Source organism: Stegastes partitus, unplaced genomic scaffold (genome assembly GCF_000690725.1).
Source record: "Stegastes partitus isolate 25-593 unplaced genomic scaffold, Stegastes_partitus-1.0.2 Scaffold159, whole genome shotgun sequence".
NCBI classification, from domain to species: Eukaryota; Metazoa; Chordata; class Actinopteri; family Pomacentridae; genus Stegastes; species Stegastes partitus.
Window position 1 is genome coordinate 354,578 of NW_007577890.1, and position 12,481 is coordinate 367,058.

Genomic DNA, 12,481 nt, shown 5'->3' on the forward strand with positions numbered 1-12,481 from the left:
AAAGCTGTAGATATAAGTTGAGAATGTGTGGAAATTAGGCCAGTGAATAGCGTTTCCCAAGCAAAAAAAACCAGCAGGGCGCAAAAGGACTCTCAGACAGTAGGACGTCATGTCTCCGCCCACCTCATACATATTCATGAACCGAGCGCCCCTGCGTGCCCTTGCGCGATGACGCAACGCGACAACTGCGGGTCCCGATTGCTGCAGCCGCTTGTCAGTGTGACGAAGATTGGCACTCAGGTAAGCTGTCACTCAAAATCCCTCTTTTTCCGTTCCCTATCAATCAAACAATCTGGGCCGCACGCAAAAATGCCCCGGGGCGAGGAGCACGGACCTAGTCGGGGCAGCGGAGGGTGTTTGAGGAAGGGTGGTAGAAGCGGCAGAGCTGCGGGAAAAATAAAAAAAAAACTGTATACAAGGGAGGGGGGTAAAAAATATGTCGCCGTTTTGGGGGCAGAGGAGGATTGTGGAAAAGCAAAGGGCGAGAGCTAGAAACGAGGCCCGACAGCTGTAACGTTAGCGTGGAGGGGAGGGGAAGGAGAGGGCAGCTGTCTCCGCATGAGTGATTGACTGATGGGGGAAGGATTTGAGGATCAACCGGGCTAGCTTGGTGTGCAGCCTGTGCTTCTTAGTATTGTTGCAGTCGAATTGCTGTACACAGCTGACAAAAAATACATATTAATTTATAATGTTCATTGATAAACACTGAAGCGACCGAAGCTGTCCTGTTTCGACAAAAGCTTCTTTCGTATCAATTCGCAGCAGGGTCTTTTTTTTTTTTTTTGGTACCTGGCTAGCTAGGTTAGCTTGTTTTTTTGGCAGTGATTCCCCTCGCTAATATGGCGCTTTGCATTTTGGCTGTACCGTACCAGCACGAAAAACACTTTTAAGTTACCAGTTAGCTAGCCGCTAACGTTAGCTCGGCCAGACGGTTGCTTTAGGTTAACCACAGATTGGGTCCGTGAGCAAACGCTAAATATATAAAGATAGCTGAATATCGAGGTAAAGAAAGGTTTGTTTTAGCCGAGGAACTTAGTTTACGAATAATTCTGTCCCGTTTGCAGGATATTTGGCCAATGTTAACCAAAAAGATTTGTTAAACTTTTATCTTCTCTTGCCGCCTCGAACCGTGTGTGCAGCTAACACAGGCTAAGAAGCTATGTCGTGGTGGGTGTGTTAACAGCAGTGGCAGGGTAACGCTAACATAAGCTCACAATTATTAATACAACACACTTCAGCTTCTCAATATCAGTCTCCTTTTAGGAGTGGCCCAGATCAGCTATATGGAAATGGTTGAGTAAACCCTGACCAAGTAACTCTTGTCCGTGTTCTGTCTGAGGGTCCCACCACATCACCTTGTTTGGCCCAGACGTGTATGCATTTTTCGGCATGCAACTATTAAGACTTCCAATATACATTTCTATTGGTGTCTTCCTCTTGCTGTGATGTTGTTTGTTAGTAAATATTTGTTAATAACAATGTTGACTTATAACTTTAATCCCCATCTAACAGAGTTTTGAACAATTTGAAAATAAGCTTATTCTGTCTAATTTAATCATACCGGCTCAGTAAACAAAGCTAATAACGTCAATAGCCTTTGATTCTCACATCAGAACAGTCATATTATTTAAAGGTCTTGTGCCTGCAGGCAGTCTAACTGAAACTATGTGCACTGTGTAGGTTGGCCACCTATCCCTTCTCTCTATAATGCCCCAGTGTTTGCAGCATCTGCAGTGAACGTGATGGCAGCCCAGTCGGTTTCCATAGACAAGTACCCAAAGGGCGAGCAGCAGGTGGGTGACAGGGAGAACTTTTGGTTTTGGAGATGGAGGCCTTCACAACCTGCTCCTGAACTAGCTAAACTGCACTTTTTACTTTTTTCTTTTATGTTACGTAGAAAGGATAGTGTTTGTAGTCATGACAAGTCAGCCTGGATTTCCACACCAAGGGAGACATGTTCTCAATGTAACACTAGAGCACAAACAACATTAATGCTATTACTTCAGTTTGAGTAATGTGTTGGCAGCTAGTTTGTCTGTCTGTGGCAGACCACCACAAAAATAATTACTGTATGATAGATATCAGTGATATATTATAAATCCTTATTTGTTCCCCTAGGATTTCCATATTTGTGCTTATGTAAAGTGTTTACAAAATATCTTTTACACAAGTGCCAAATTTGGGGGTGTTGAGACCTGAGAGCAATCTGTGACTAATGACGAATTTTCCACCCCAAGCAACTCATTATTTTTAGCCTGTTTATGCTCAATCTCAGTCATTGTAGGTCTCTGTCACATGATTGTGGATGGGATTTATGCTGATAGGGATTCTATGTTCTTGGTAGGAGGCATGGTGTGGAAATGTGTCAAAGAAAAGGAGGTGAAACTCGGCTCCTCAGTAGTGAATTTGCCTCTAGTGGAGCTTTGCAGAAACTACGGCCACATTTTAATGTGTCGAGTTATTTGTATCAGGTGAAGGCATAGGTTAGGGATTACTTACTCATATGCAATCAGGTTATAAGATCAGATATAGCAGTGTTTAGGTCCTCCCTGAGATTGTAACTTAGCACTTTCTGGTTGCAGTCTAGTCACCACATGCCCATAAAGCTGTGTCAAGAGACTGGAGGGTATGAGAGAATTCAGATGCAGATTTCAGTGAAAGTCTCCACCAGAGATGCATAACAGTCATTTTTGAGTGAAAAGTGCAACACCCTTTAGTGCCAGCACACTAATAAACTTTCTCACAAACGAGGGAGCTTATGACACTATCTTTACCTTGTTGTTGATCACAGTAAACAAGTTTTCATTCTGTAATTGAGTGCAATATAAAAAAAAGAAGCACAGTTTTTCAAAGTTGTTATTTAACTGTATCCTCATGACTTTGCAAAGAGTTCATATTGAAACGAGGTACAGTATTAAGCTTTGCCTTCCAGCTACACTTGGTCTTCACATGATTTCTTTGTCTCTCTCATTCTCCGCCTTTCTCTTCACCTCTCCCGTCAGTTTCTGTTTCTTTTTCCATCTTTCGATTGCTTTCTTTTCTCACGTGCGTTTTCCCTCTCCCTGCAGATGCAAGGCGTAGTAAAAGTAGACAGCGATTCGGAGCAGAAGTTTATTGAGGAGACATTGGCAGAGGTGCCCAGCCCGGCACCCACAGAGCCACAGACACCCATGGACGCGGACAAAGCATCCATATATCGGTAGAGATACTTCTGTGTGTTTGTTTTACGTAGAAACAGGAGAACAGACAGAGGCCTTGTTGTCCTCATTTAAAACACCCCTCTACTCCATCTGTCTTGTTCTCTGGGTAGAAAACTAAACTGTGACTCGGAAACATCACATGATATCTATGAAGTCCTACCCTCTATTCATGTGACTTCCATATTACTCTTTGGCATTTGGAATGGTGGCAGGCTATGTTAACAACTGCTGCTTGTTTATTTACTTTTTGTTGTTGTCTGAACTCATGTAAATTTTTGTAGGATTTTAAACTTTTGGTCTTGCATGTAGCTGTATGACCCTAGTGAAGATTAAGTGTTGTATAGATAATGGATGGATGGATCTAGCTGTACGACACGATTATTATATTTTCTCTTTGAGTCTTCATCTTGAGGCTCATTTACTGGAGAAGTTGTATAACAAGGCCAGAAGTCAGGGTGCAGTTCAGCAACTTGTCCTATATTGTGTGTGTGTGATTCACAGGCATCCCCTGTTCCCTCTGTTGGCCCTGCTGTTTGAGAAGTGTGAACAGTCCACCCTGAGTTCTGAATGCATCACCTCAGCAAGCTTTGATGTGGACATTGAGAACTTTGTCCGCAATCAGGAGAAGGAGGGGAAACCTTTCTTCAGTGAGGACCCTGAACTCGACAACCTGGTGAGACATCGCTGCATGTGAGGTCTAAAATTTGTCAAATTTATAGTTGTTGTTTTGCTTTTATGCCTCCCTCAAACACCAAAATTATTCGTCCAGTGAACTACAAATTGAGTTTGCACTTCGATGATAGTCTGCAGCATATATGGAATTGTTCAGACAGAACAGAGCAGCTTCCTATAGCAAGCACTGGGTGCTGGAGAAGTTGCAGGGAAGTTGGAAAAAGACAGACACACATGTTTTGGCCCACAGCTCCATCTAGACACATGCAACACTAAGTTTGATGCTGGTTTTAAAGTACTTGAATCTGACCTTGTTTACAGAGTCAGGTTTCTCTGGTGGTAATTTAAAAACCTAACTTCAGTGTCTGTTGGACCCTCAGCTCCTACTTATATCTGGGTAATATTTACTTGTAGAGCTAATAAGCAAATGACAAAAAAAATGTTTTAGTTTTAAGGTATGACACAAGTCCAACACAATACAGAGCCCCCAACTTACACACATATTCCTTTGTCTGTAACCTTTGACCTCAGCAGCATGGTGACATGCTGTCCTGCTAAATGGTTTTGCCTTCCATTCGAATAGATTACCTTGTCAAAATGATTAAACCACATTTTGTGTCATTGTACTGGCAAATTTGACCTTGTGTTTTAATGTCGGTAGCTTAGTACAACATAGGACACTGCGTAAACTAACTGATATTTGAGGGCTCAAGTGTCCCTCACCTGCCCAAGATTGACACAACTTAGTCTAGAGTTCACAAGGTCTTCACCTTACCATGTTAAGTGCTGTGAGATGACATGTTGTGAACTGCGCTATACAAATAAAATTGAATTGAATTGAAAAATTGAGTAGATATGTTTCAGCCTTTAGTATATTTATGTTTGGTGTTTTAGCTTTTGCTCTTGATGGTCAAATCACTATCTAATCCATCCGCTATATGCTCAGTCATCAGACTTATAAGAGGGAAAATGGATGCACATTTAGCTTGTGAAAGACTGCTATGGTACACTGCCATGAACCCTCTCTGGGGTTTTTTTTTTCTCTAGATGGTGAAAGCCATCCAGGTGCTGCGGATCCACCTGCTGGAGCTGGAGAAGGTGAGTGATCTGTGTAAGGACTTCTGCAGTCGCTACATCGCCTGCCTCAAGACTAAAATGAACAGTGAGACCCTTCTGAGCGGGGAGCCGGGAAGCCCATATTCCCCTGTACAAGGCCAGGCCCAAAGCTTTTCACCCACCAAGACCCAGGTATGCAATAGTAAACTGTAGGCATCATCACTAAACAAATGTAGATGATGTATCAGGTACCATAAATAGCTGTCCATGCTGATATATGTTAGCAGACTAAATCTGCTTTTAGAGAAAGGTTACAAAACACATGAACATGAAAAACTCACACATATGACTCAGGCCCATTGTGTATGCATGCTCTGTTACGCAGACCCCCAGCTCAATCTCAGGGACCATCAGTCCCCAGGGTCAAATTGTAGTGCCAGCATCAGCCCTGCAGCAAGGAAACGTTACCGTGACAGCTGTCAACCCCACCCAGGTGGTCGCAGGTATGTCACCATGGCATACAACTCCGCCCTCAGGTACTGTACTGTCGTGACTGCAGCTGAGATATTGTCATGCCCCAGTGAGAAACTTTGATCTCATCTTTGCAGCCAGCACTCTACAGCTCTGCAGTTTATAATAATCTGAATGCATGTACATGTGTTGATTCAGGTGGCACAGTGTACCAGCCAGTCACAGTCGTCACTCCTCAGGGCCAGGTGGTAACACAGGCTCTTTCTCCGGGGACAATACGCGTCCAAAACAATCAGGTAGTACATCTTGCTGTCTCTCCTGCATACATTTATCCCACTGATTTCCTATGAGCATAGATATTATTTTCATCCTTTCTGGATGGCAAGCTCTGCGGTCCTGAATGAAGTACACCCACTTGCTGAGGTCATCTGTTATTGCCTCTTTGTGACTGTGATGCTGGTCTATAATTTAAATTGGTGGTTTATGCAGTGACGGCATCAAGGCGTATAAGGGGCCCATGCATGACCCCAAGTCAAGAAATGTTACTGGTTTTTACTGGTGTGCATTTCCAAGGTTTCAGTCTGCATATAAGTTTCTTTTCCAAAGCTTTTAACTGGTTAAAATCCTGATGCTAGTTATGCTTCACATGTACAAAATCCATCCATCCATCCATCCATCCATCCATCCATCCATCCATCCATCCATCCATCCATCCATCCATCCATCCATTCATTCATTATCTATACACCGCTTAATCCTCACTAGGGTCGCAGGGAGGCTGGAGCCTATCCCAGCTGACTTAGGGCGAAAGCAGGGGACACCCTGGACAGGTCGCCAGTCTATCGCAGGGCTACACTTAGAGACAGACAACCAAGCACACTCACATTCACACCTACAGACAATTTAGAATCCCCAATTAACGTCAACATGTTTTTGGACTGTGTGGGAGGAAGCCGGAGAACCCGGAGAGAACCCACGCTGCACGGGGAGAACATGCAACATGTACAAAATGATTGAGTTAAAGTAGCTTTATAAAGTGGCCTGAACATCCCTGCTTAAAATTGTACACAGATACAGACATTTTATAGGTATAAAAGCTTCAATTGCATTTCTTGATTACTCTTTATGTCTGCACATCTTTTGTGATCACATTTTAATCTTGAGATTCATAACTCCCAGTTAGAAAATGCATTTCATGATTTTACATGCTGTGTATTAGATGAGGAAAATAGTTTGTTCTGAAAAAAACTGCTCTGCCACTCAGGCATTTTATATTGAATATTTTAAAACATTTTTAATATCGACAATAAAACACATGACATTTAGGGTATGCGATTACTCAACTGCAGTTGACCTATGAATACGTATTCTCTGCTTCGTCAAATGTTATGTATCTGTTGACATGAGCACGCTTTGGAGTAATGCTGCTATTGCTGTTCAGTTATTCGTGCAAATGATTTGAAGCTTAGAACTGAAATCCATATTCAGACTGTAATTTTAACAAGACAATGTGTTACTGATGAGATAAATAGAGAGAAAGGGGGCTAACTGTACATCTGTGTCTTCAGCTTCAGCTGCAGTTTCACCAGGACTTGAACCTCTTTAATCATGACGACAACTCAACCAAGAACAAACGGGGTGTTCTACCCAAACATGCCACCAATGTCATGCGTTCGTGGCTCTTTCAGCACATTGGGGTGAGTCTGCAGGCATCACATCTTCTCGCTGTGTAACACCCCTTTTTTTTTTTTTTTTTTTTAAAAAAAAAGTACTGATGCATTTCTTTCCTGTTCTCTGCTGTAGCATCCCTATCCAACAGAAGATGAAAAGAAACAGATTGCCACTCAGACAAACCTGACACTTCTGCAGGTCAACAACTGGTGAGTTCCCAGGTGGCCCTCAAAGACACTTGCCCAAACCAATAAACTACAGCAATTTGAGTTTATTTACAGCAATGTTGGTGATGTCATCAATTTTTTACCCATTGTAGAAATATAATTGATCAGACAGCTGACAGATTTCATACCAGCAGGCCCAAAGTGATTGGAGTTTACCTGTGATCAATCCAGTGTACCATTTTGTAGGTTGAAAGAAAGTAAAAGTAAAGCTTTTTTTAGTGCATACCAGTGTAGACATCCCATACACATATTTTCTGTAATTTAACAGAAGCAAGTATGTGGTTCAGATCTCAGTGTCATAGAGAACATCTTTCTGGCTTAGATTAAATCAGATTTAAATGTATTTATTTTTTATCACAAGACACATTCAGGATTTTTAGCTACCTTTTCTTGATCTATTTTACACTGAGAGAAACATGTTTGTTGCTTGATTGGAGGAATTTGGGGTAAAGGTAGTCAGCACAAATTCCAGCCAGTACCATTACAGAAAGAGAAAACCAACCTGCGTCATCTTGTGTCTCCAGGTTTATAAATGCGCGGAGACGGATCTTGCAGCCCATGTTGGATGCCAGCTCCTCAGAGACACCCAAAGCCAAGAAGAAAACGCCTCAAAACCGGCCACTGCAGCGCTTCTGGCCTGACTCCATCGCAGCAGGGGGAGGCACCCAGCAGCAGGTTACCATGCCAGACGGTATGCAGCAGAACACCTCATCTACAATTAGAACTGATTAATTAAAAGTCAACGAGTGGCATAGCAAGGCTGCTATTTCTCTGTGGGCATGTTTTTAGATTTGAGGCAGAAAAAGGAATGAAAACTAATTTCAGGAGAGTCATTCATTTAACGATACCAACAAATCTCCTTCCCTGAGCTACAACTGTGATGGTAGTACATATTTTTATCACTACCTAACAGTTTTTTTAAAAATCCAATTGTGGTCTAAGAAAGTGCCAACATGAGAACCACATTTCACAAAAAAATGCTTTTGTTCTGCACATTGTTGATCCAGGACATCTGTGGGTCTGAAAAAGCATTGAACTCAGATACCTGAACAGGACTCAATTCAGTATGTTTTAGTAGAGCAGAGAAAAAAAAATGCGAACACTGTCATTTATTTTAGAAAAATTAAAACGTTCAACATCTCTTATTGGCCGTGATTTGTACTGGAGCAGTTAAAGTAAGTGTAAAATGAATAAAATACTAATGACAGGTGCATTATTTTCACAGTTGACCTAAAAATACCATTAAAGCCAGCAGTGCAGTTTGAGCTGTAGAAGTCCACAAAGTAACACCACCTTCCTCCGTTTCGTAGGCACACAGCTTTTTTGTTTGAATCAACTTTATTAGAATTGTCACTGGACAAAATCAAGTGGGGCTTCATGGTTACACTTGGTGGCCAGTTGGTTGATCTCCATAGTGTGGGCGGAGAAGTTGCAGATTCTGGCTTCATGAAGTCCAGTAATAAATGTTTAATAAAATTGGCATATTGTCTGCCTAGTTTTAACGGCTAAGCCGAACAATGACTAGGACATTCTGAGTGAAACCTCTGCTCTGGAATGTTCAATTTTTTTTAAAGTTGTTTTTTTGGCCTTTTTGCCTTTATTGGATAAGACAGTTGAAAGAGAGACAGGAAAGTTGGGGAGGAGAATGGGGGAAGGCAATGAGCAGGATTCGAACCCATGGCGGCATCGGAAACTATAGCCCCTGTACATGGGTTGCCAACTCAACCGGGTGAGCTAAAGTGGCAGCCCCCAAATGTTCAGTTTTAGACAGAAATAGGAATAGACTTCTGCTACCGTTTGGATCACAGTAAGTACCGTACTGAGCAGCTGCCATCCCAACTGCACACCCTGTCCTGATGGATTCGGAACTAATACATGTACCATCGCACCCCTGTTTAGAAGACATTTTGTTTATCAAAGTATTGCATATTGTCTCACCTAGCCTGCTTTTTTGTTTAATCATTGAGTTAGTGAATGTTCCAGCCAAGTGACAGACCTGTCGTGTTTAATTCTACAAACAGGTTTGCACAAAGTTAACATGTCTAACCAACCAGTGATTGAACCTATCAATCAAACACAAAAGAGGATCCAAGAGTCGCAGCATGAAGTAGTTCTTGGCTGTTAAAAGCTGCCTGAGCTAATAAAGAGATCAAATCAACAGCCAGCAAGCAATGTTTAGTTGTTGCAGCATTGAGTTATACACTGATCATTTTAAGGTGTGTACATTTTTTTAAATACTTAATTATATATATATATAAAAAAAAACGTCACGACAGAACAGTATTGTTGATTGGAGTTCTTAAATAGTAATTCTCTGTCCTTATTCTCAGGTACAATGGTGACAATGAATGTTGAGGGCCTGCAGAGCCTGACGTCAGACGGCGCCACACTGGCGGTACAGCAGGTGATGCTGGGAGGCCACAGTGAAGATGAGTCAGGGGACAGTGGAGATGAGGACGATGACACAGATATGGCCGGGCTGGGCCTGGACAACAGCGACTCATTGCAGTAGAGGACACACTCTCTTACACATTGATCTACATGTACACACAAGACATGCATAACTAGGTCTACAGAACACAGGTGCAGGAGGTTTACATAGAGCACAAAAGCACAGGACCTGCCGGAAAATGGTCCTACACTCTTCCAGCCCTTAACCCTGCTGAATTGCGTTGTATGCTGTGTGTGTGTGTGTGTGTACATCAGGAGTTTCATTTCAGATTTTTTTTTTTTTTAAGTTGATGTAGGTGAGTGCACTTTTTTTGTATATTTAAGCTCAAAAAGATTTAATCAAACAGAAAAAAGAAGTGTTCAAAACACATGAAGCAAGTTTGTATGCTCTGTTAGTAAATGTTGATTGAATTTTTTTTCTTCTCCTTTTTTTATTTCTTGCCACTGTACCTTGTCCCCAGTTGAATTCTCATTTTGGATGCCAACACTTTAAAGTTGTATCTGTAAGGGTTTGTCTTCACTTTTTGCATGCTTGTGTTTCGAATAAATGTGCACACTCTTACGATTTACTCCACGGCTCTCCAACAGGCTCCCACTGGCCAAACGGAGAACAAGTGGAGAGATTTAAAAAAAAAAAAAAAGAAAAAGAAAAAAAAAAGAAATGCTTATTTTTATATACAGACATATGAAATTAGTGTTTTTTGTTTCATTTTTGTGTTCTCCTGTTTTGTAAGGAATATTTATGTACAGATTCATAATTAAAGCTAGTGACCCTGTTTTCCAGGGTTATATGAAGTTTTCTAAATAACATAAAAAGGAATTGAATGCTAAGGAAAATTGCTATTTAAATTGGTTTTAAACTTACAATACTAACAAGGCCTTATCTGTTCTTTACTAAAGATTTCTTGCCAAGAAGCACATAAAGAAAATCTTACCTTCGGTGAAATTGGTCAAAAAGACACTAAACTGCGGAACACATTTGTGGCTCTGTAAAGCATTGTTAATAATTTTATTTTGTGTACTGCAACACCCCAGTTGTCTATTATCTTACACAGTAACATGACTGCAGTACTTCAGCTTTTTAAAATATACAGTTCCAGTTTTGCTCACATTGTGTATACCATACAATACATCTTTTAATCATTTTACAATAGTTGCATAGGCATCACTTTCTCAAATGCACAATTCAGAACACTATGCTAAATCACATGGTTCTGAGATGGAAACCCCTCGTAGGGCAGTTTCCTTAATGAGATATGAAATCCATCATCAACAAGAGGCAGTGGATGTTTTGCTCGCATTCAACTTTTATTTATGTACATGTATATGCTACTGCATTAAAACCAGAGAGCCGGTGGACAGTTAGACTCCTTGTTCATTGCCTGCCTAAAGGACTGGGAGCATCGCTGCAGCCTGTCGGCTCCCCTGCCACTGCAACCACATATAGTGAAAGATCTGAAATCTCATTAGCAATTTGTTGATATTACTGCACAAATTGCAGTGCCTCTTGTTTAGATAACTGTAATATTGTACTGTATAACAGTTTTCTGTTAATAGTTGCAGTAATCTTTTTTTTCTATCCTTGTTGTAAAGTTCAGACCTGGTTGAGTTAATGTGGCCTGAGGGTGTAGTGTCTCTTGGTGGGCCCTTGTTGAGCTCTTGGTTCTTCACTTGTGTCTGTCTTGCTTTATATGAAGCGTTGTTCACTTTTCTCTTGTCTGTTTTGCCTTAGAGCTTTCTATTTTGGAATAAACGATGCCCAACTCTCTCTCCATGGTCTCTTCCCTCTGCTCCATCAGCTTTGCCTCCAGACAGGATTGTACTTCAGTTTGTCTCTAAAGGTTTTTTGTTTTTGTTTTGCTTTATATATTTATTGTTTGTGTCAAATGCGTAAACACCCCAACAGAATCCATTGAGAAGTAACCTGGTGATTCAGTTGTCTGTGCTCAGCTCAGGTGTATCGTGAGCCTCTTCTTTCTGGAAAAAAAAACAAAGTGGACAGTGCTAACACATATGAACACAGATGCAACTATTTGGGATGACTGAGCCAGGTCTCTACCAGCTAGGTCAGAGTTTGTTTTAAACACATCTGTGGTTCCATCTTTTCAAATATCCATGACTAAGCACTCTTTTCAAGCTACAGTTCTTTTCAATTTCTAGTGGATTTTCCAAAACCTATACATATGTAGGATTTTATGAAAATGTTAATAAAATGATGCAAAAGCAAGCTTTCATACATTTTAAAAGTGAACCATTGCACTTTGGGTTTGGATATGCACAATATGTAAACCACTTCGAATACATTATCTTGATAATCACATCTGGTCTGTGGGTTTTTGCATTTACACTTAATAAAATGTTGTCTTTGTCAATTGTGCCTAGAATTTGATTTAATGTCATTATGCAAATTAATTGAGTATCGCTGGCTGACTTATTACAGTTACAGCATGCAATGCATGCTTGAGTTAGCAGGAGACAAGAGAAGTGACCCTTCAACTTGTGGCAGTTTTTTTTTCAGAATGTGACTGAGATAAAACCACAATGTGAGACCACCTCCAAATGTGATCCTCCTGAGCTGATTGTATTCCTATCCCAGTGTGTGCTTTTAGACTTTGCATTAACCTGTGTAGTATCCCTTTTAGATTTAAGGTTTTCTAGACTATGGACAATTAATCCTGAATAGGGTCATGGGGGGCTGGAGTCTATCCCAGCTGACTCAGGGTGAAGGCAGGT

General features: G+C 41.1%; 2 protein-coding genes across 5 annotated transcripts in view; one reads left to right on the top strand and one right to left on the bottom strand.

Annotated features, from left to right (window-relative positions):
- The first annotated feature begins 168 nt into the window (after nt 1-168).
- On the top strand, nt 169-11,516 carry LOC103355592 (homeobox protein PKNOX1). Of its 4 annotated transcripts, none has more exons than XM_008279441.1 (11): nt 169-240; nt 1,681-1,793; nt 3,069-3,199; nt 3,702-3,873; nt 4,920-5,120; nt 5,314-5,464; nt 5,598-5,695; nt 6,968-7,096; nt 7,203-7,279; nt 7,822-7,988; nt 9,628-11,516. In XM_008279441.1, exons 2-11 carry the CDS (start codon nt 1,743-1,745, stop codon nt 9,807-9,809), a joined length of 1,359 nt encoding a protein of 452 aa, XP_008277663.1. In that variant the 5' UTR covers nt 169-240; nt 1,681-1,742; the 3' UTR covers nt 9,810-11,516. The 4 variants fall into 4 exon arrangements, with proteins under 4 accessions (XP_008277663.1, XP_008277666.1, XP_008277667.1 ...); XM_008279444.1 differs by having other exon boundaries at nt 5,314-5,431; XM_008279442.1 differs by lacking the exon at nt 169-240 and adding an exon at nt 378-1,373.
- Nucleotides 10,175-12,481, bottom strand: part of tmprss3a (transmembrane serine protease 3a) — a 71,549-nt gene continuing 69,242 nt past the window's right edge. The window contains exon 12 of the mRNA XM_008279460.1: nt 10,175-11,725. Within this exon, the coding sequence (XP_008277682.1) occupies nt 11,681-11,725 (45 nt within the window). The 3' untranslated portion in view covers nt 10,175-11,680. The remainder of the gene's footprint in view (nt 11,726-12,481) is intronic.